The sequence below is a fragment of the Asterias rubens genome, chromosome 11 (genome assembly GCF_902459465.1).
Source record: "Asterias rubens chromosome 11, eAstRub1.3, whole genome shotgun sequence".
Classification (NCBI taxonomy): Eukaryota; Metazoa; Echinodermata; class Asteroidea; order Forcipulatida; family Asteriidae; genus Asterias; species Asterias rubens.
In genome coordinates this window covers 5,730,971-5,755,918 of record NC_047072.1, presented here as the reverse complement: position 1 = coordinate 5,755,918, position 24,948 = coordinate 5,730,971, and the positions used below count along the sequence as shown (strand labels likewise).

General features: G+C 39.7%; 1 protein-coding gene across 1 annotated transcript; it reads right to left on the bottom strand.

Annotated features, from left to right (window-relative positions):
• Positions 1-1,286: 1,286 nt before the first annotated feature.
• On the bottom strand, positions 1,287-20,843 carry LOC117296813. The gene is made up of 8 exons (XM_033779878.1): positions 20,740-20,843; positions 15,924-16,120; positions 8,751-8,959; positions 7,291-7,416; positions 5,595-5,769; positions 5,057-5,213; positions 3,362-3,815; positions 1,287-1,656 (listed from the first exon to the last, which is right to left on the bottom strand). Exons 2-8 carry the CDS (start codon positions 16,112-16,114, stop codon positions 1,427-1,429), a joined length of 1,542 nt encoding a protein of 513 aa, XP_033635769.1. The 5' UTR covers positions 16,115-16,120; positions 20,740-20,843; the 3' UTR covers positions 1,287-1,426.
• Positions 20,844-24,948: the final 4,105 nt, after the last annotated feature.

Below are 24,948 nucleotides of genomic sequence, written 5' to 3'. Positions count from 1 at the left end.
TCGCAGCTAAGAGCTGAATTTGCGAAGGACACGGCTACAACATTTTTGAGAAGCAGGCATGCAAGGGCGCCTTTGACAGCCAGCCACATCAAACCATTATGACCACGGAGCACAGCCAGAGATCAAAAGTGTTTGATTTTCTTGAGGGAGGAAAACCGGATGGTCTGGAAAACCCTCGTGGCACAGTAGAGAACCAACAAAATCTACAATGGTCTTGACAATTGCATGGGTAAGTTACCGCCGAATTCTGCACTCAACATCACCATTCTCTCTTATACTGTACATGGAAACACAGAATTTCTGCGCTAGCTGTATAAAGCGGTGAATGCCCAGTTACGTGGAGTACGCAAGCGCACCAAGCCAAAAATCCCTGCTAACCAGTGGAATACGCTTGACATAAGCGCAGAATTCCCTGCTTCCACAAGCGCTGATATTTTGCTTTCAAAAAGCAGAGACATGAAATTCGGCCCTGATTTTGAAGCCAAGAACTCTCAGCAAAAGCAAATTTAATCACTGTACTAACCAAGAACCCAATGGAGAGAAGACAAACAAAAAGTAAATTTCAGTTTTAGATACATACATGGGAGGAAAACCCCAGAGAAATGTTCCAGGGAAAACCCACGCAATCAGTAGGGGAAAAAAAAAACAGTCTTAATAGTTCCCCTGGCTGGATTCGAACTGGGGTCCTATAGGTGGAAGGTGATGAAAGGTACCATTCTTCAAGTCTTGTCTACATTTTGATGGCGGCCATTACAAGGGACCTAATGTGCCTTCATTTTGTTCTGGGATTTGTTTTTAGGGGGGTGGGGGGGGGGAGACTAATGTACAAGATGTGTTTTTTTTGGGGGAGGGGGCCGTGGGAAAACAAGGGGGGGGTTATTCCCTCTTTCTTCCTGGGTAGAAGTGCAGATCTAGATATTATGAGATTAAGATGCACTGTGTTTTGTGAATCATGTGTTCACGTGAAGTGCCGTTATGTGCGGAAGTATTTACAGATAGTGCGAGTAATAAAAGGCGGTGGTGTCGATGAGCTTACTCGGTGGATGATCCCTCAGTGTGAGCATGGAGGGGTCGAGAGGTTTTGCCGGATTTGTAATTCGAGACCTCAGCTAAGATCTCGAATTCAAGCATCTGAAAGCCAACAACTTGTGCGACATGGGTGTTTTTCTTCCAGTATTCTCTCGCAAAGTCGCTGAACAATTGAGTTCAAATTTTCACAGGTTTGTTATTTTATGCATATGTTGAGAATACTGGTTTGTGACATAAAAATTACCAAAGGTGTCCAATGCCTTTAAGCAACTCTATTAGGGTCTTGGATCTGTATTGCGCTATATAAGAACCCAGTATTATTATTATTAGTAGCGCATTCGCAGTAAGTATAAACTGGTTTTAAAACAAACAACTACACAACTTTAGACAAAATGGACTAAGTCCCGCCGATGCATTCATTAAGGTATACCAACTTGAAGCCGGAGTTTTCAATCAGGTAGTCCATGAGAAAGACAGAGTTCATGTAGGTATCTGGGAGGTCCGAGTCTATGCTCAGGATGCCTCCGTTGTTACGGACCAACTCATCGTGGATCAACCTCAGGGCCTTGGGAACTCGTTCCACGTCTCGGAACTTGTAGTAGTTATCCACTGTCAGTCTAGCTGCACCTAAAAGAGTTAAAAGGTGAAAAAAAATTAAGTAATAACAATAAAAACTAGACATTCAGTTTGACGTCTCGAAACTTGTAGTTCTCTCGTGTCAATCTAGCTGCACTTGGGAGAGTCAAAGGATACAAAATTGACGTTATAATAATAGTAATTCTGCTCAAGGCTTGGAATGCTGGGGGGGAGGTTAGAATCTCCTCAAACACAGTGCGCTGCCGTTTGAATAAGTCAACTCAATTAAATTCTTTATTTAAAGACTTACTTTTGAGATTGATCGTTAAAGGCACTGGACACTATTGGTAATATTACTCAAAATAATTTTTAGCATAAATTTTACTTGGTAACAAGCAATGGAGAGCTGTTGATAGTATAAAACATTGTGAGCAACGGCTCTCTCTGAAGTAACGAAGCTTTTGAGAAAGAAGTAATTTCTCACTAAAATATTTGAAAATTGAATTCTCAAATTCAAGCATCCTGAGAAATTACTTCTTTCTCAAAAGCTACGTTACTTCAGAGGGAGCCGTTTCTCACAAAGTTTTATACTATCAACAGCTCTCCATTGCTCGATACCAAGTAATTTTGTTATGCTAATAATTATTTTGAGTAATTACCAACAGTGTCCAGTGCCTTTCTGACGGCAACGCTCCTCGAATGGCTTTTTTGTTCATGGAAACTGATACAGACAATACATTTGAGAGCTATTCAATTATACTAACTAGTTAATTGTAAGTTGTTGTGCATGTACATGTTGGCCTAAATTACAATACAAAAACATCCCAAACAGCTGTTCGCCCCATTACTGACGATGAATACTAAGTTATTGATTTTCAGATTGGTCATTGAATGACCATCTCATGGCATTCATCCTCGAATGGCTATTTTGTTTTTGAAAACTGATACAGACGGACAATAAATTTGATACATGTAGCTATTCCTATTGTTGGTTTATGTAGGCCTAAAATGTAGGCCTAAAGATTTTAACTAATTTTGAAAACTACGTATACTTCAGAGGGAGCCGTTTCTCACAATGTTTTATACTATCAACAGCTCTCTATTGCCCATTACCAGGTCAGTTTTTATGCTAATAATTATTTTGAGTAATTACCAATAGTATCCACTGCCTCTAATGGCTTTGTTAATAGTCATTATAGAAACAGATGTTTCAGTAAGCCACGTCATGACTTTATAATTCACAAGCAACAGCAGAAATATATCAATTGAACAACAGGCCTTCATTTTAATAAATCCGAGGAGAGCTGTAAATCGCTCTCCTTAATTCAAGAAAATGAATTAAGGAGAGCGTTTTGCTCTCGCTAACAAAACCCAAGTTTAATGAACACGTACTCAAGAAAATGAACACAAAGTTCACCAGTTGTTTAATGAAACCAATCATGAAACAACTTTTTTGCAATCCCACTCCATACCATTTCAGTGCGAAATTAACATCCATAATCCAGAGACAAACAGTGACACACAGTCACATTTTAATGTGTCTGACTGTCTCATTGACCAATCACAACCGCGAAACCTGATCACCATTTGAGCGGTGGCATTTGGTGATATTTGTACTTATGGGAATCATTTCTCAAAACAGTTCATACTATCAACAGCTGCAGTGCTTCTCACCCAGTAATTTGTTATGGTCATTAATTTTGTAGAGTACACTGTTATTATGGATGTATGATCCTTACTATCAAAGAAAACTTACCCGACTTTGCTGGGAATTCAACGGCTGGCTTAATGACTCGTAACCCACGTGCTTTTGCCGCCGTGTTGAACTTAGCATCGATGGTGCCTTGTACAGATGGCATATAGTACCCCGTCGAGATCCCGATCTCCCCTAGCCTTAGGATAGCGCTGACCAGCCCCATCCGGACCCACTCCCAGGGCATCATCTCTAAATGACCCACGGGATTATGGCCATCCTCCCTGATCCCGATCTGGAATTTCGTGCCCCAGTTCTTGACCACCTCGGGGTTCTGCTGGACAAAGTCGCCGTAGACGAACAGCGTGACGGGGAGGGCGAGGCGGTACCCGGCGAGGGTGGACACCACTTTGTGGGCGCGCTTCAGGTTCATGCCGATGGCGACCACGAGGGCGATCCTGTTGCTCTCGCATGTTGTGTAGGTCACACCTGCGGCACCTGGTGTGTCAGCTGGTACCTGCATGTTATCAACAGGAATATATTGCATTGTATTGTGTTTTACTTTATTACAAAACTATAACAAACCCCATAAGCCCTGGGGGGGGGGGGGTAACATCATTATAATAATAAATAACAATAAGTGAAGAAGTCGTACGAAAAGCTAGGAGTGTAACTAAAAACAAAAACATACATTGGTTAAGCCTTATCACACAGTTTGATTTCCTTTTAAAGCCATTGGACCCTTTCGGTACAGAAAAAAAAAAAAAAAAATCACAGATTTACAAACAACTTACAGGGTTTACAGAAGGTAGTGGTGAAATACTTCTCTTGAAATATTATTCCATGAAATGCTTTACTTTTTGAGAAAACAGTAAAACAATATCAATTCTCGTTAACGAGAATTACGGATTTATTTTAAACACATGTCATGACACGGCGAAACACGCGGATACAAGGGTGGGTTTTCCCGTTATTTTCTCCCGACTCCGATGACCGATTAAGCCCAAATTTTCACAGGTTTGTTATAGAAGTTGTGATACACGAAGTGTGGGCCTTGGACAATACTGTTTACCGAAAGGGTCCAATGGCTTTAAAGGATTTGGGTACTTTTTGTAACACAAAACACAACGTCCACAGATTTGCATCAAACGTACACAGTAATAATAATAATAATAATAATAATAATAATAATAATAATAATAATAATAATAATAATAATAATAATAATAATAACAATAATAATAACACTTGTAATGCGCACATATCCACCCTGCTGGAAGATAATGATAGTAGAAAGCGTACCTTAAAATATAAGTTGCTGAGGTGCTGCAGTTTTTGCAAAAAATGAGTAAAACAATGTCATGAAAATACGTTTTTACATGCTAAATTAATTTCTGTTTCATGATCACTGAGACAAAAATTATTTTCATGACATTATTCGACTCATTTCTCCAAAACTACAGCACCTCAGCAAGTTATATTTTTAGGGAAGCTTTCTACCATCATTATCTTTAAACTGTCTAAGTTTAATGTAAATCTGTGGACATTATGCTTGTTGTCCTACAAAAAGTACATAGGCCCTTTAAAGGGTCTGTGTACTTTTTGTAAACCGTTACATGGTGCTATGTAAAAGGATTAGGTCTCATACTTCGAAACGTAGCCTCACATACCTAGCCGGAAAAAAATACTGAGCGTCACTGTGTGGCAGATATGAGCACTATATAACTGACCGCATGACACTCGAAGTTGAAACATTACCTTGGCTGTGTGGATCTCTTCGAAGTCGGTGTACGTTCTGCGCTCTCCGACCCAATCAATCATGGTGAACCCTGCTGTCTTGATGTCTGCTCGAATCTTGTTTTTGTCTGCCTGGGACCAACCGGTCGGCTGTGAATCGTGGTATTCACCGTAATATCTAGAAACAATAACAAATACGACCAAACTTTATTTCTATAGCACACACATCCTGTGCTCATGGCCCTTGACAAACATACCAACGGGTCTAAAATAGAAATAAAAAGGACTAAGCAACTTACAATACTACTCTTCCAAAAAATTCAATTAGTACTAGAAGAAGAAAAAAGTCTTGAACCCACACTCTGCTGATCAGAAACACCGGAGCTTGAGTCCCGTGCCCCAAAATGGCAACTAAATCAGATTACTTGGCAGGTCATGTATGCTGTTTGACAATTCTAATATCAGATTGGATGAATATTACCAAACAATTGAAAAAATTAAAACCGTCCTCACAGAAGAATGCAAAACATCCAGACACAAAACTCATAACCTTCCTTACTTGTCAATAAAGTCAAATGCCCCATGATCCAACATGTTGCGCAGAATTCCATACTCGGCGCCCTCAACATCCAGTTTGAGGATGACGTAATCTTCTTTCGTGAAGGAGTCCTTTATCCACCTAGCGAGGTCAACTGTTGGGATGAGCTTCCGGTAAGACAGCTTACGAACTCCACCTGTTCAAAGACATTGTGTTATAATAATGATAGAAATAAATAATATAATAATATATCATATGGCGCATGTATCTACCACCAAGGTGTATGCATTTTTACAGAAAGAGAGGTTATTGCAGTGATGAATTCTGAGACCCAATTATGTAGCACCTTATAAGGGTTTACAAGGTGCTACGGCGCATTCAGCAGCCACAGCCAGGAACACCGGGGCGAACCCCTTCGCTTAGGATCCTTTATGTGCATTACACAACTCCACCTGTTCAAAGACATTGTATAAGACGAAACAGCATCAACTCATCACCTGTTAATACAGGGCTCAAATTTGGGGGGAGGGGGGAAACCCACAAGACCATAGGACTTGTAGCTCAGCTCACAATCTCTTCTTGAGCAGGATTTTATTAACAAGACCAGAGCAAAATGAGATCAGACTAGAATCAAGATTAAAACACGGTTTTATCGTCTAAACTGTTTCATTTGAACAAAACACTAAAAGATTGAGAGAAGATTGATCTCTTCTGGTGATACTCGGCAGAATTGAAGATATTTGTGAGACTCAGACTCAAAACTTGAACATCATTTTGTTGACTCCCGTCTTGAGTTTACTCGCTGTATTAAGCGTCTGATAAATGTTTTTTCTTAATTTTTTTTATTTTTTTATTAGTTTATACTAAATTCTTATGTCAGGATTATGTTATCTTCACGTTTCTGTTGCATCCAACGGCACACACAGTAATTACCGTGGTGCCCTGTGATTTTACTGTGAGGTAGGAATTGATAAGAGAAATTATTTACCAGGTAAGGCCGTCTTTTTATCATTACGGATAAAGACAGGGAACCAGTCCAACTAATACAGAACCAAGTTTTATTGTTATTACTACAAAAACTGAAACCTTGGCGATATCCGTATTGACGGCTACAGGCTACGGCTACTACCGTTGCTAAGGCTGTTGCTAATGAAATCCAATACTTCGACGCATGATGACGCAGAAATCACTTTCATTGTGCTTTATTTTGCTTGCAATAATAGACCTTTTTGCAAATACCATTGCGCAAGCCCAAACTGTCGAATGAGGTGCATGCTGGTCTAGCTAGTGACCAAATTTGATAGCTAGCTAGACCAGCATGCACCTCATTCCACGTCTATTGTGCGTGTGCAGAGTATTTGTGATAAGGTCTTTACCACTTGTATCAACTATTTCATTGTTTTACTAGTATGTTTCATGTGTCGGTCTGATGTCTACTAAGTTTATGTCCACTCTGTTTGTTTGTTTGTTTGTTTGTTTCTGTTTCACTGTTTTGTTCTGTTTTGTATTTTGTCTTCCTTGTTCATTATTGTTTGTTTAAATATATTTTTTGTTTGTGTGAAGGGATTCCGTTTATAAGCTTAGTTTCCTGTGTAATGCCTCCACTTATTAGTTTTATTGTATCAATTGTTTTGTTTTTTCTATAGTGATTATCCATGGTGGAAATAAATGGAAATCTAGCCGTAGCTGTAACCGCTGATTTGGACGCGGCCCTTACCTGTTTTGTCGTCATCTTTTTCCTGTTTGTTGACGAAGAGAGAGCCTCCTCCCCACTGCATGTCTTTACCGTTGTTCAGTCCCTTGTTGGGACCCCACGCTGCCTCTGAGTACGCCGTCATGTTACCTGCAACAGTATAATAATAATATTAATAATTATAATAAAATAAAAAAATTATATAGCGCATTTTACAATAACTGTCTCAATGCACTTAACATTATTAGTGCCCTGCAGCTGATTTCACGAAACGCTAGGATTAATCCCATCTCGAGTTATGATGAGTAACGCATCCTAACTTAAGATGGGTTCAATGCGTCCTAACGTCTATGGTTACGAAACGGACGAAGAGTTTGGAGAAATCAGCTGCAGGTCAATGGGCCAATAACCACCCTTTAACCTTCCTCAGCTCCCCACGGAGTATACAGCCCTGAGCTGCCGAGGCGCTCCGACTGCTTTTTCATACACAATATCAACCTGTACCCTCGCAGGTACCCATTTATACCACTGGGTGTAGAGAAGCAATTATAGTAAAGTATCTTGCTCAAGGACACAAGTGTCACGACCGGGATTCGAACCCACACTCAGGTGACTTAGCACCAGAACTTGAATTGTATGCTCTTAACCACTTGGCAATGTCACCTTACTAATATAATTATCTGATATACTAATTATACTAATATAACTACCCCAGTCTGGTCTATTCTGGTTCTGAGTTCCAATTGCATTTTCCTGTTTTAATTTGTCTTTTTGCCTTGCACCATTGTGTGTTTATTTTTATATTTTTTTGTTTAATTTTGAATTGTTTATTTACATCTTTTCATCCATCCTTTAAAGGCAGTGGACACTACTGGTAATTACTCAAAATAATTATGATCATAAAGCCTTTCTTGATTACGAGTAGTGGGGAGAGGTTGATGGTATAAAACACTGTGGGAAACAGCTCCCTCTGAATTCCACGAATTTGCTTTCGAGAGGTCAGATATATAATTTGAGGTCTCGAAACCAAGCATCTGAAAGCACACAACTTCGTGTGACGATGGTGCGACAAGTACGGTTTTTTTTCCCCATTAATATCTCAAAAACCGACAACCGAGTGAGCTCAAATTTTTACAGGTTTGTTATTTTATGCATATGTTGAGATACACTAACAGTGAAGACTAGTCTTTGACAAATACCAATAGTGTCCAGGGTCTTTAATTCGGGGGTTTTGAACAGAGGTTAGAAAGAAAAAAAATATTTTGCAAAAATTGTTGAAAGTTTGTTGCACATCCTGTCAGGTTACAGGAAACAAATAAAATAAAAATTATTAAGGCCTTACCAGAAAAAAATTACCAATAATACATTTTCAGTTTCCTGCATGTGAATCACTGAATAAATATGAATGCTGATAAACTCAATCAAAAAGTAAACATCGGTTTTGATAAATACTTTTTTGCAACCGGGTCAAACAAAAGTCTCACCATCTGTTGCTGCAACACCAACGGGGCAGTGCAGATTGTGGTTCTTGTATGGTTTGAAATATGGTGCGAGCCTGTCGTCGATCTCAAACGAATGGATGGTATAATCGTGTCCGTTGGGGTAGGTCTCTTGGAAGAGCTGTACAGTCGACGCTACGTTGGCACCACAGTCAAGAAGGATCTTCCTTGGTCCGGATGCAACAGCCACTTCTCTGATTAGACGAGAGAAAAAAAGAAACAATCAAGGGATGGAAACAAAACAGCAGTTCATAATTAGGCCTACAGGCCCGTATGCTTTGTTTTTTCATGCAAGGGCACCATGAGGAAACTGTATATTTCTACTGCAGCACTTCAAGGGCACCAAGGCAATGACCAGGGGGCATGGAGGCAATCACCTTCACTACATGTACCTCCAGGCCTGATACTTCACGGAGGCAATTGCCTCCGTTGCCCTTTGTCATTGCCTTGGTGCCCTTGAAATGCTCCAGTAGAAATTTACAATTTCCTCATAGGGTGCCCTTTGCCAAAGAGAAAATGCCTTGGTGCCCTTGCCTTTTCAAAAACGAAGCATACAGGCCTGTACCTCTATGAAGTATCAGGCCTAGTGGATTAGTCAACTAGCGTCAAAGTAGCAACCATTAAATCAATAGTCCAGTCGGGACTACTGTTTTTCAACAACTTGGTTAATCATGCTGCCACGACTTCTACAAAAATAGTCTCAAAACTAGTCGCGACTACCCGGCACACAAATTGTGTTGCTCACGACTATTCATGACACCAAAACTTACTTACAATACACAATCAGATATCAGTGACAAAATCCTTCAATCCTTTCAGCTTGAATTTTACTATAATTGCAGAACACATTGCCACAATGCATCTTGAGAATAAAAAATTATTTGAGGTGCAACTAGTCGAGGAGTTAATTTTACTAGTCGCCCAGCAGCCGTTTTCACAAAACGCTTGATTAATCCTATCTCATGTTAGGATGAGTAACCCGTCCTAACTTACATTGTAGGATGGGTTCAATGCGTCCTATGTACATGTATGTCTTCAGATACGAAACTGAACTCGTCCTAAGTCCTTAGAAGATTAATCCTTAGTTAGGAAAAGTTTGGTGAAATCGACGGTAAGCTTGGGCGATATCACGATATTATCGAATATCGCGATATTAATTTGGACACGTTTTCGATATCGGATGGATTTGGTTTTAATCGAAATATCGATATATCGCGATATATTGCGATAATCGCGATATCTTGCACTGAGACATCTTGCACCCCATAGGTTTGGAGTAAAACCAGAAGAATAGGTCATTAGAACACCTCTCTTATGCTAGGACTGTCTCTTCTACAACTTTCATTTGGAGTTTTAAGACTGAGGATGTCAAATTTCATGAATCGCGATTATATCGAATATCGCGATATATTGTCGGCGATATACATGTATCGTGAATAAAATAAATCGACGGCGCGCCTTTTCATAATGTGTGTTTTCATATTCAGGGTGTGAGTCATTGGACAAAAAGGTTTGAAACTACTGTAAGCAGGGCTCAAAATTAACACAAGACCTATACATGGTTTTTAAGAGAATTCTTTTTTTTTTTTACCCAGCAATCACTAAAATTTGAAAAGACTCGGTGCAGTGAGTATACTACTGAGATCAAGGTTTGATTTCTGTATAGCGACCTTCTGTGTTTTTCACCCAGCAGTCATAAAAATGCAAGGCATTCTGGGAAAAAAAAATTGCACAGCGAGATTATTTATGTAACCACTGAAAAAAGGTTCAATTTTTGTAAGTTAAATAAATAGTGACCGTCTTCGTTTTTCACCCAGCGGTCATAAAAATGCAAAGCATTCTGGGGGAAAAAATAGCGAGGAGAGATTATAAACACATAACCAAACAAAATGAGGTCTAATACCCATCTCCTTTGATTTTAACCCAACAACAGAGATGCCAACATTGAATTTTAAAAAAGAGTAGCATCTCCCAAATGTTAAGGGCGAGCGCAGCTTGGGCTCCCGAAACCGATCTTTCTATTACTCTCTACAATGCTAATTAGCTCATTTTCAGGCATTGTTGTGAAATAACAATTACCTGTATGCATCAACAGAACAGCTACAAATGTTTATAATGGCCAGTGAAAAGAAACTTGACAAAAAAACTGATTTCCCTCATCTTCTGACTATGTTTCAAAAATAAATGTAACATAAAAAAGGGTGGCCTTACTTAAATGTAACATAAAAAAGGGTGGCCTTACTTAAATGTAACATAAAAAAGGGTGGCCTTACTTAAATGTTTTTGTTTTAATGATCAGAAATGCAACAACAAGCTATTGGGAGAGAGAGAAAAAAAAAAAACAAAAAAAAAAACGTGTCCGGATTTTGGGCAAAAAATACGTGTCCGTATTTTGGGCATTGTCTGGACATCGGCGCTACAATTACTGGTAGGAAAACATGGAAACTGCCTAGCTAAGACCTCACAGGCCACTCAGTTGAAGGTATTTTTGTTCAAAAGGTCTCCTTTTTTTGTCGCCATTATTTCGTACTTTTTTTGCCAAGCTTCGATGAAGTACATGTACAGACAGCGTGGGCACAATAATAGTGGATACATGTACATGAGGAATGAGGTTACTGTGACACGTTTAGCTCGCACACAACCTCATTCCCCACGCACGTGTGCACTATTCCCCATCGTGTAATAGAGATCAATGGGTACGATCTAGCAGCAATCACTAGCGTAAAAAATGCACACTCAGCCGGCAAGCCAGCGGGGGAGGGCACGCAACAATCATTACGTCGAGACACGTACATTGTTCGAGTGAATTCGCCGCTATTATTCAACACTGCGTTCTAAAATAAAAAGTGTGTTTTCTTTTCTGTTACAATTGTTTTGATATTTTTCTTAATTTGTATTTCCACTTAATAGTTCATTCGTTGTTTGCATGTATTGTACGATTTAATAAAATTATATTGGGCGGCTTGTTTAGCGTGTTTTATTGAGTATTATCGTAGCGTCGTAGTCACGGCTCGAAATCGTATTTGCTACGCCCAAATCGTGTATGTTGGTATCTCTGCAACAATCATGAAAAGTGTCTGCTTGTGTCAGAGTACATGTAATTGATCATTTTACTTGCACATCAAAGTGACGTTTATGTTTGGGTTAGTCACGCACCACTTAACATACATGTAGTAAGAGGAAGTTTGCGTGTAATACCAAAAAGGATTTAAAGAAATTGGACACCTTTAGCGGTAGTGTCCACTGCCTTTAACAGGTATGTTTGTACATGTAGCTGTGACTACCAATAGTGTCTAGTGCCTTTAAACATTAGAGCCACCTTGGCAGTGGCAACAGCTGTATGTTCTTGCATGCATGGTTGGCTACGTATGTTTGGATCCCATAATTCTTTATTGTTAATTTCATGCATCAGTGGTTTGCATTGTTGATTTTAACTGTTGCACACAATGCATGTTTCAGGGCCACTATGTATTTTTAATGACTATTTTTGTTTTTAACCTATAGATGATTAAAGTCATCAAACACACCTGCTGTTAAATGTCAAGTACACAATTATAATGTTGTACAAAATTATGTATTCTTCGTACTTTAAAAGTTTCTAACACATGTGATCAAATCCTCTTGGAACCTCATTTCCAATCACATGGAACACAATTAAGTCTCCTAATTCTAAAGAATTTTCCTATAGAAACATGTAAATAAGCCATTTGCGTGTAAGTATACAAATATAACATGGTTTGAGGGTGACTAGCCGATATTTGCGCATTTACCACTTGCGTGAATACTCATGTGCGCGCTTGGTAACTAGCAAAATTAACACCTGGCACGTGGTGATAAATGAACCAATGAGAACTCGACTCTCGGTCATGAATATGTATGAGTAAGGCCAACATGTACATATGTATAGTAAATTTGAAAATTTTCCATGGTACAATGACCAGGGATGAGAGTCATTGCTCAAAAAAAAGGTCTGAAACTACACTTTTTTATGTAGGATCCAAATTCTGCTGATGTAATGTTGAAATTATGGCTTTTCCACCTGAATGGTAACCCCTGGAGTTATAGATTCCACTGAGCTTTTAGGAACAGTGTTCTCAGCACTAGAGAAGTAGATCAAAGAGCAGGATTTTATTATATTATGGACAAAGTAACAGCTGATTTTCTTCACCAGGCTGACTTAAAAAGTCTGAATTCAGATAAAAGTCTGACAAATCTCATCCCTGATTGACGTGCTTGATCACAAGTTATTATTATTATTAATATTAAGACTTGTAATGCGCACATATCCACCCTGCTAGGTGTTCAAGGGGCAGTAAAACCAAAAAGAATGAAAAAAAGAAAAAAAAAAAAGAAACAGACACAACAAAATTAGTCCTTGAAAACAACAAGTGCATTTCACATGTAAAATAATATACAGTGAACATTAAATTAAGTTACCACTTAAATATGAATTCCTCAAACTATCGAGACAGTTGCTATGTCACATGATTGGGGCGAGCTTTTGCTTAGTTAATAATAATAGTAATAATAATAAACAGTATTTATATAGCGCAATATGAATTTACATTCCTCAAAGCGCTTAACAGCAAACTGAAAAGCATTACAAGAAAACAAAACTTACAGGCCTAATTACCCCAATTAAATCCCAAAACAAATAATTATAAAAATTAGGCCAGACCAGCTGTTACCTACACGTATATTAAATGAAACCATTAAAAATACTACAAACAACTAAAGGATCTGAAAAATTACTCTTTACACTAAAAAGTTAAAATTACATACCTACATGTAAATGCTGAAAATTACACAGAAACTATACACAGTCAGTGAAACAGGTTTTAATTACAGATAAAAAGATGGGTCTTTAGCAAAGTTTTAAAAACATCTAACGACTTAGCAGATCTTATGAACATTGGGAGCTCATTGGGAGCTCAGTTACATAACAGACGGTGAAAACCCATACAAGATTCTGAATGGATGTGTATGGCACAATGTTATTGTCTCTATGCATATTGTGCGCATACTGTTTATTTGTTCGTTATTGTATGCCTAAGTGGTTTTAGGGTTTTCTGTATTTTTTGTAATTTTTGTAATTGTTAATATTTTTAGGCTCGCAAGCCGAAGTGAATTTCACTGTATATGTGTGACAATAAACAATTGAATTGAAACTTAAATTGAGTGGTACCAGTGTTTGCTCATCTGGAGGTTGCTGTACAAAAGCTTGCCCCAAGCCATTCTGACATAGCAACTGTCTTTAGAGTCTGAAGAATTCAAATGTAAGAGGTACAATGTAACTAAGCAAGTCATTGTACCAGACATTATCTAACTTGCAAATGGCTAATTGTTTTACAATGGGCATCTGGGGTAATTACATAAAAATGGCCTCTATCCACACCCATCCTTTTGTGCTTTCAAGGGCAGCGCACTGCGGCATTGAACCCTCTCGTCACTAACCCCTGGGCCCAATTTCATAGAGCTGCTTAAAGACAGTGGACACTATTGGTAATTGTCAAAGACTAGTCTTCACAGTTAGTGTATCTCAACATCTGCATAAAATAACAAACCTGTGAAAATTTGAGCTCAATCAGTCATCGAATTTGTGAGATAATAATGAAAGAAGAAAAAACCCTTGTGTTACTAAGTTGTGTGCTTGATTTCGAGACCTCAAATTCTAAACTTGAGGTCTCGAAATCAAATTCGTGGAAAATTACTTCTTTTTTGAAAACTACGTCACTTCAGAGGGAGCTGTTTCTCACAATGTTTTATACCATCAACCTTTCCCCATTACTTGTAATCAAGTAAGGTTTTATGATGATAATTATTTTGAGTAATTACCAATAGTGTCCATTGGCCACTATCGGTAAACAGTAATGTCCAAGGCCCACACTTTGTTTATCACAACTTCTATACAGCCCTGATACTTCACGACGACAACGACGGCAATTGCCGTCGTTGCCCCTACCGATTGCCGCAATGCCCTTCAAAAACCCCATTTTTCACAGCAATGATTGCCGTGCCCTTTTCTCATCATTGCCGCCGTGCCCTTCCTCCCGAAAACAAATTATATTCAACGTTGTCAAAGTTCGAAAATAAGCCAAAAAGTCCCGATGTCTGTGTAAATTTCACGCAACGAAATAGACCCCAATTTCACGCACGTAAGGCACAACAGCAGATTTCAGGCCCGTTAGTCGTTGTTCTTTGCGTGCGACAAAAAAATACTCGAAACATCGAACGCTAGAGGGCTTTTCGGAAGAGAGCGATAGCGTGAGATTAAACGCCCTCGCCTTGAGAAAAAGACTCGACGTGTCTGTGCATGCTGGGATAGTGGTTTTCCCCATGCTTGGTACATGTGATGTACCATCATGTACAGCATAGTCGTCGCGCACCGCATGCATTTATTCTGTCAACATCGTGTCAAAATGGAGCAGCTACGTGGGAATTTTAGCGTCTATACGAAAAACTACACAACGTGCATGACCAATAGTAGGATTACGTATTGAACAAAAATTATTTATTGTGTATTGTAAGTAGTTGTTCTCTATTTTGTTGAATTAGTTAGATGAATGCTTTCTTTTTTCATTGGGTAACAGTTAGAAAATGGAAAAATTGGAAGAACTATTTTTTATAGGCAACTTTTTATGATTGCCGTGATGCCCTTCCAAATTTTTGAAAATTGCCTTGGTGCCCTAAATTTTTACAAAAAGTCAAGGCAAAACTGCCATGCCCCTTAAAAGCCGAAGTATCAGGGCTGTCTATATAAAATAACAAACCTGTGAAAACTTAGGCTCAATCGGTCATGGGAGTCGGGAGAAAATAACAGTAAAACCCGGGTATTGTAAGGCCGCGTCCAAATGGCGGCTACAACTCTGGCTACGGCTGTTGCCAAGGGTGTTGCTAAGGACGTCCTATACCTCAACGCATGATGAAGTAGCCATAGCTGTAGCCGTGAATTCGGAAACGGCCTAACCAGGCCTGATACTTCACAAAGGCAACAAAGGCAATTGCCTTGATGCCCCCTGGTTATCGCCTTGGTGCCCTTGAAATGCTCTGTAGATATTTACAATTTCCACAAAGGGTGCCTTTTGTCGTGGAGAAAATGCCTTGGTGCCCTTGCCCTTTCATAGTTAAAGAAAACAGGCCTGTTTTTTGTTTACTCACTTGGCCGAGCTGAGCGACTGGACTTGGGAAGCTGCTTGTATATTTTCTCGGCTGTACAGAGCCTGTTTGTTGATGCAAAGCTGCCTCTGCACTTGCTCCTCTTCGTTCATATGATGAAGTAACGATGGGAGGAGTCCAATGCACACGCCTATTGTCAGGGCAAACACAATCCGCCTGGATCCTGCACTCATTTTGACCTTGAATGAAGGGACAAGAACGAAAAAGTGAAAAGCTACCGTTCCCTTATTTTAAGACTACTTTTTTTCCACTAATAAATTTCAAGGTTAAGGAGCCTTTAATTTTTTTATTATTATTATAGCTTTATTAAAAATCAAACTTGCGTTTAAGCTACATGTACATGATGTAAAATAAAATATATCCAAACATCCCAGAGTAAAATCCAAGCTGATTCTCTTAAGATTTTCAAGAGACTTTTCAAGACTTATTTGTTTGCCAGCGTACGTTATTTGCAATAATATCATGTGGTGCATGAAACCAGTAGTACACAGTCAACCCTCTTACTGTCTGACTGTTCAATATTCCCCACTGGCTTTGAAAAACTCTGCCTGCCTGCAATTAGGCCTATACATGTGGATGCATTAAAACCATACACTGTAGAGCTCTTAGAGCCCTAACTCCCCGTTATACACACACAAAGGTTTTGATGTGGGTGTGTGGGTGCGTACAAACCAATACAAAGCTTGAAAGTTTGTACAGCAATTGTTCAGCTACATGTATTTGCGTGATAGTTTTTTCTTTTCTATGTGTTAACCAATCTAATATGCAGCAAATGTCGGGCACAATCTGTTGATGAGGGTAAAAACTTCAAGTGTTATATGCGTCATGTTTAAAAGGCGTGTTTGCACCATATTTAATATAATATTATTATATGGTTTGCACGTATACGTTAGTCTTTAAATTAAAAATCGTTTCATAGTCACGCACCACATTAGACATGTCTGCGACCACGGAGGCTTCTATAGTCGCAGAGCAAGTTAGCGCTCCAGTCACTATATATAACTCTACATGTATGGGTGGAACTGAAACATTCCAGACAGTAAACAAGGTAAACACATACAGCTGTATTCTAATCTAGACAAACAATGCAGCTGCACGGTTATTGATTATCAACTAAAGACAAACACTAACAGCTGGAGAGTTAGCTTGTATTCAACTTCAGGACCTTCAACTTCATTCTTGAAGGACTACAGCAACAGACCCTTCCCATGAAATATGTAAATTGCACGTACATGTAGCGAGTGCGCACTAACGTTTTGGTTGGCAAAATGAGGGAACATCGGGCTGTTTTGTACACGGCTAATGGTTGGTGACGCAGACGCGACTGCGCGTCTGCTTAGTGCACAACTCTATGGCGTTTGCCAACCAACAGGGTCTGTACGCATGCGTGAATGTAATTCGCATATTTCATGGGAAGGGTCCATTTCCTCATGGTTATGTGCACTTCTATATATTGACCCATTTCACCCGACGTCATCATAAGAATATTCTTGTATGCGCCATACTGTTGCGCAATGTCACTGTGCGTTATTTAGTGAAGTGTGCATTTAGGCGAAGCAGCATTTACACATAAATCAATTGCCAACCAAATAATGGTGAGCGTGGCACAGTCGCCGCGTGACGTGCGTGTAAGCCATTTTGAGATACATGGTGGACACATTTTAAAACACTATCTGGTTGGGGTAAATTTGTCTCTATTGACCCCTTGCACGAGCCTCACACGCGGCGACTGGTGCCACGCTCACCATGTTGGTTGGCAAGTTAGGTTTACGTGTATTAACGCCGCGTCGCCTAAAATGCGCACTTCACTGCATAACGCACAGCATACTCTATGCATAGAGTTATATGAAAACGCACAGTGAACTTGCCCACCAGTATGGCACATTCAAGATTTTTCTGATGATGACGTCAGGTGAGATGGGTCAATACACCCAAATCCTACAGTGCACTCATATAGTGTCCACTACATCTCAAAAAGGCTAATCGAGGAAATGTTAGTTTGTATTGGAACCTTGTGGAGGATGCCATATTAGGCGTTCCTGTCACTTTTGTTGCCCCGTAGTTTTAAGTTACTTTAGAGGTGGATTATAACAGCTTCTTTAAAGGCAGTGGACACTATTGGTCATTGAACTTTTGGTCCACTTCTGTTCACAAAAGGTGGATCAATGCACGATCATACTCAAGTGGGAACGCTACCTAAGAATTCGGAGCTGCGACTTATCCTTTTGCCATGTTTGCAGGATCATGATCTGGCAATTGTGGATCCAGTGGAAACTATTATAAATAAATAGGCCTTGGTTACTCACTAGTGAGCAAGTTTGTTTGTTTTTTGTATTTGAAGAACAAGTCTTTTATAGTAGGGAACACACAAAGCAGAACAAACACACAGTGTTCAGGTTTGGTTAAACCCCCCATGGTTAGCACCATGGAGCTATAACTGGTTAAACAGTGTTTAGACAAGACTACGAAGTGTACTGGTGAACTACATTGGTATGGCAGTGGACATTGTATTCTGTGTACCAGCAAAAGAGTGGGGCATACAATAGCATGTGAGAGTGTGGGAGGATTGTGGTGAACATTTTTCACTAACAACTGTAATACATAAATTTATAATTTGTAGGCCCTACATTTAAAGGCAGTGGACACTATCGGTAATTACTCAAAATAATTATTAGCATAAAACCTTTTTTGGTGACGAGTAATAGGGAGAGGTTGATGGTATAAAACACTGCGAGAAATGGCTCCCTATGAAGTGCCATAGTTTTTTTAGAAAGAAGTAATTTTCCACGAATTTGATTTCGAGACCTCAGGTTTAGAACTTGGAGAGAACTGAATACTATTGATTTTGCTTTTAGCTCATTTCTACCTATTATTTCCCACTCTTACTTGAAAGTGTTCACTGACAGCCAAACTGCAGCAAGGATAGTAGAAGTAGTATGCAGTTTAACAACGGCCCACTCCCATGTTTTAATAACTTCTGAAACTAAATAATGTTTTCAAAGTGTGTATCATTGTGTGTCCTACAATAAAGTGAAACTGTTTTTCATGCATATGAGCGCAGCGAAGGAGCATGAAACAAAACATACAAAGTGTCCAGGGTACAAAGTTGGCAAAAGTATGTGCCCTGATGACACTCAGCATAACTAGTGAAAGCTACTATTAATGTTCAAACAAGTTATTGTGTAACGAGGTTTCTGTACTGTTCATTTTGGTTTTACCCATAAGTTATACACAGTAAGTGTCAGCACTGCATACTCAGTACTTTCCCAATTGCTTTTCGAAATCAACCATCTAAAAGCACACAAGTGCGTGTGACAAGGGTGTTTTTTCTTTTGTTGTTATCGCGCAACTTCGACGACCAATTGAGCTCAAATTTTCAAAGGTTTGTTATTTTATGCATATGTTGAGATACACTAAGTGAGAATGTCTTTGACGATGGACCGATCCAGTAGGCTCCGCCCACGACGCACGTGTGTGCAAGAATACGTGCTCTCCAATGCCTTTCTGCACCACTCTGCCGCACGCGCCAAGATACGCGCATGCATGTCGGGCCTTAGTGTCAGACCTTCGTTGCGTTGTGATTGGTCAATACGCAATGGGGCGGAGCTTAATGGATCGGTCTATTAACAATAGTGTCCAGTGTCTTTAATCATTGAATAGAATCATGGACTGGTTGGAGCCTGTAGAAATGTTCAATGCAATTTCCACTCAAATTTATTATTTTTAAAATATATTTTATTAAAACTTTTGCAAACCAATAAATACTAGGCCCTATCTGACTCTTTATTTGACTTTTATATATAATTTTCTTAGTAAGTGGTAGCCGGATACAGGAATTGAATTGAATTTAATTAAGGGAATCAATGTGTGGTGAAGAGGTTTAACACTTGGTTAAAACCCATCGAGGCCTGGTTCTTAATAATTTTACCGAGACGAAGTGGAGGTAAACTATCAAGAACCAGGCTAGTTGAAAACCCATTCAACACACTTTGATTCCCATTCATAAAATACCTTTTCGGTCAAAAAACATCAACACTTTTTGGTCAAAAATTATAATTGTTGAATGATTTCTTTCAACACAACACCCCTCCAGCTATGAAATGGTAAGGCCCTCGGGTAAACAACTCCTTATAAGGGAATACTGTGCGCGTCGCGTGATGTGGCACAACTGTTCCAGCCATTGCTCTCATCCAAAAGGAATGAAGAAACTGTCTTATAAGCACAGGTGCAACCTCGCGTGTCATGCCCATGTTTCAACACTATTTACTGGTCATAAACAAAGGTTTATACACACCCGGGTGACGCGCTCTCCACCAATAGGAATAGCGAAACTGTCTGAGGTATTTATGAATGAATGGTTTATTCGTCAAGTCAAGGAAGTATAAAAATACACGAAATTTAAAATCCTTTTGTTGTACAGACGCTAGGCAACAACAACACATAAAATATTATTAAAATGTAAAAATGTTTTCTTCCAACTCCAAGACCAATCCTGAATGTATTCACCTTCTCTCGATATACACAAGTCCATCCATGGAGGTCTAATTTTACCTCCATGGTCCATCACAACCAGTCCGATGTTTACGAAATGGTTCGACAACACGCCATTTCCACATCATTGCAGAAAATGACTCACACTACTCATCTCATTGGAGGACTAGGCATACTCAAAATAAATATTTTTACGCTGGTCGACAACTTTTTAGACTTTAGACCAAACACCAGAGATAGCTTAGAACAGCAAATATGATGAAGAAATCTCACAATATTAACCTCCTACATTTTCCTTGCTACTTACTTGCTTAAAGAGGCTTCGCTGGTAGAAACCTGGCTCCTGGCAGAAGAAAGCTTTGTAGTTAGACGACGCAGGCAGAAAGCAGAAGATCTTTGGCTTGTCTTCCTTTTTGCTACACATGCCCCTTGTGTGCGCACGCGCATGTAGTGGATTTGACCAATGTTATTTTTGACCACATGAGGGCGCTCACAATAAGGCCGTGTTCAGGGCGGATTGCACCAAGCGGTCTTAAACTGGTCTATGCGCTATAAATAGCCGCCTAACTTGAAACGCGCTTAGACAGTCTTTAAAGTCACATGGAAATATAATGTTTTTTCTTTCAAACATAAGAGTATATGCTTACGAACAATAATACAATTTGTTTAGTAATTGTTTGTCACGATTTATATGTTAAAAAAATATATAAAGTTGTTTTGGGGGCTGACTCCGCCTACCCCTTTTGTGACGTCAATCGAGGCAGACTTTGCCTGTAATGCGTATAGTAAACACACGTGCAAAGTACATGTACGTCCAAGTCGTGAGTTGGTACATTTCAAAAAGTGTTTTTCTGCATTCAGCAGCAATACACCTGGTCGGCATTGCCGGAAAAAAACAAAACAAAATTTTTTTTTAAACGTACAAACTCACGACTTGGTCCGTACATGTACTTTGCAATTGTGTTTACTCTACGCATTACAGGCAAAGTCTGCCTCGATTGACGTCACGAACAGCGCCCTCTCGGGTCGGGGTCTACTCTTAAATTTGTAAATAACATTAGAACTGATTTTGTAAAACCTTAGTTGACTGTTTATTCACATTCCACTCGAACACATATATTAGTGGCAAAAGCTTTATTTTGAAAAAAATACCACTTTCAGGTGACTCTAATGTAGACCGATTGCAATAGCGCGGTCTATAATTATAGCCGGTCTTAAATCTTAAGCCTGCTCTGAGCTGGCTATAATCGGTCTTAGTTTGTTTTTTAAAGATGGCACTGCATTTGTTAGTTGTAGACGATTTGATGTGACGAGCTCTACGACGAGACCGAATATTTAGAGATATATTACACCCATGAGAGGCATTATGATGATGATACATTGTATTGATGTTCCCAAGAGTGAAAATGATTGGATATCCTATGATTTTAACCTAAGCAATAAGAACAATGCCGTAACGCCAGTGCTGCAGATGTGCTAAGTATTATGGGACATTTGTTCGTATTGCATTACTTTTCGCCGACTTATCTAAGACCGGCTTATTGCAACAGTCTTATATGACTGACAAGCTAAGACCGTCTAAGGCAGATAGCCGGCTATAACTGACTGGTCTTAGACCGCTGACTAAGACCGTTTTATTGCAATCCGCCCCAGTGTCAGACGCAGTTGTGTCCGCCATGCAAAACTGTCCGCTCCGGGCACTTTTGCATATGCAATCGTGTCCGGGGCGTTGCAAAAACCGTCCGGTGGACATGTACTGACTCTGTACATGTGCACGCGTAAGCGAGCGTGCATGCACTGAATCTACGTGTATGCAGCATGGATATTCACGATGATTGCAGCGAATACCCATTCCCATGTCGTTCATGACACTTACTTTAGCTTGTAAAAAAATGGCGAACGTGTTCCGTCGATCAAGGGCATTAATTTACTGCAAGGGCGGTTTTGCACGGGGGCGGACACAACTGCGCATATTATGCAAATGTGTCGGGCGGACACAATTGCATTATGCACCAACGTCCGGGCGGATACGATTGCATATATGCAAAACCGTCCGGCGGACATTATTGCATATGCAATAATGTCCTCACCCCCACCCCCAAATTCAGTCCCCACCCCCACCCCCAATGGCAAAATGTGCACAAACTTCTTCTGATAGCGCCGTCCTCTCAGCCCGATGCATTTGAATCTCCCTTGTTGACGCACCAACCACCCACTTCTCGATCCTTGGTTGTGTGGCTGGTAGGAGTGATTTACTTCTCTGGCGAAAAAAATTCCTTTCAGGAGTTTTTAATGGGCTGGATGGAGGAGGAGGCTTTTAAAAGGGGCGATATTATAGAAGTACACAGTTGGGGGACAGGATCTCCACCAACGCAAAGCGAATGTCCACGCACATGAAGAATAATCACTAAAATTAAATTTGAGAAACATTAATGACAAGTAACGCTTCTCATATTCATTTTTTTTTTTTTTAGATAAAAACTGATATCTGCTTACAATACATGTATAACCATAATTGGAAGTAAATTGTTGCACACAAAGGCTGTATTCTATCGAAAGCTTATGGAGGCTTCTAACCCAAAGTTTGTAATTCCAAAGTTTGGTACGTAGCCTATAACTTCTTCTGATAGCGCCCTCTTTTAAATCATCCTCCTTCAACCCACGATTTTTCCCATCAGGGGGAACAAAATCTCCGGGGACAGATTTCCATGGAAACCGGTTTAGATGTAAAAAATTGTTACCCCATGTGCAGTGGCGTATGATTTGTTTTGGTGGTGGTGGTGTGTGGGGTGGGGGGGGGGGGGCACGGTGGTTCCGCACGGTGGGTCCAGATGAAAGTAGGCCTACCCAAAAAAATAAACAGTAGAGTCATCACCAAAGGACCGTGGGGTCGAATAATGGTTCAACCTCGTAAGACGAAACCGAAAAGGATCTTTATCCATCGGGCCGAGTTCGGGCGGTGTGTTCTTGGCCCGAGTGGGCTGTTCTCACGCCCGAACGATGAGAGCATGACCCAAGAATGATTCACTCAGAACAAGATCACACACCACCTTTCATTCATCGGGGGTTTCGAGAACAACACTTTACAAATTGGCAGCACAACATCAAGAGAATAAGTAATGCAAAATGACTCTCAAATAGATTGTTATTGATCAGTTGAAAGTTAATAGTCATCCCAAAGAAAATAATGAAAGTGTGGTCTCTTTTCTACTGTCGGGTTTCCAACTGTTAAAAAACATCCTATTTAACTGACGAACCACGTTATGTCACATGACCAGTACCGAACCTCTTTTCGTGGCGCTTTTATCACATCGTCGTTTGAGCGGATGAAACAAGAACAGCGATCCGTCTTGTTCTCGAGCATCCAAGAACACACCGCCCCGAACTCGGCCTCGGACTGTGGCGTACGACGTTTGAAAAGAGGAACAGCTTCGTTGCACGAGGTTGAAAAACCCTGCTTCGACCCCACGGTATACTGTATCAATTACTGCATGCAGTACCGTGCAGTCGTCCAACGGGTGAATCATGCTACTTTGCGGTTTCAAAGCGGGGTGCTAGCGTGAAGAGCCTTGAGACAAGGCTACTAGAAGGGGGGGGGGGAAGTCTTCAAAGTCGATCTCACGCCCCAGTGAGCAAAAAGTACTTGACCAACACGTTCTTGTCTTCTCATTATTTCTCAAAATCGTGAGAATTCTGTCGAGATTCGGTCTCGATAAAGAATCCGCTGTAGGGTCGAAACCTTGTGTCATTATGTTTGTATTGAAACCTTTTTAGGTCATTTTTGTTGGAAAACGGAAGTCCAGCTAATTTCTATTTTCTCGACTAAAATGTGAGTGTAAACGTTTTATTCACCAAAGTTTTTTTTATATATAATATATACAATAAATTCAAAATAAGGGCTAATCTTCTTTGCATAAGAGAGATATGCTCAAGTTTGATTTGCTCTTATTCTGACTGTATTGTAGTAAGCTACACAGAAATGTATCGAGCACGGTTAATTCCTTTACATAAGACGATTTAACGTAAATTCTGATCACCACTAAAAAAAAAAACATTAAAAAGTTTCAATAGAATAAAAACAAAATGTACACCTTTTCATTGTGACACTTCATCTTATCATAGGATTGTTTATTTATATAATGAGATCTTACCGAAGCGTTATTGTGATGTTGAGAATAGCAAGACAATCACAATATTGATAAGTTAAAACTACGACTCATAATCATTTGGTTTTGTGGTAACACCATGTGTATGTCTACTTGCCAAAATTTGTTGTTTTGTTCTTTTTCTTCTTACTATATTATACCATAGCTGAGCACATTTAGGATTTCGAGAGGCTTCTCAGTTCTAAAAGAACTGTCCTGCTGTTTAACTACTAACTGGGCAGAGGAAGACAAATCGGTGGGACTACTACTTAAGCTTATAGAGGATAGTAAACTTCATTGCCGCGGAGTCAGTTCTTTATTGGTCTCACCGTTTCGAGAAATGTGAGAGAAGTGGGCTTATTATGACTTTT

Bases quoted from the DNA above. Each gene is read 5' to 3' on its own strand.
- LOC117296813 (XM_033779878.1), bottom strand. From the start codon at position 16,114: ATGAGTGCAGGATCCAGGCGGATTGTGTTTGCCCTGACAATAGGCGTG. The intron at 5,770-7,290 runs GTAAGGGCCGCG...GTCTTTGAACAG, and splicing joins AAAAGATGACGACAAAACAG to GTGGAGTTCGTAAGCTGTCT. The intron at 5,214-5,594 runs GTAAGGAAGGTT...TATTGTTTCTAG, and splicing joins GCATTTGACTTTATTGACAA to ATATTACGGTGAATACCACG.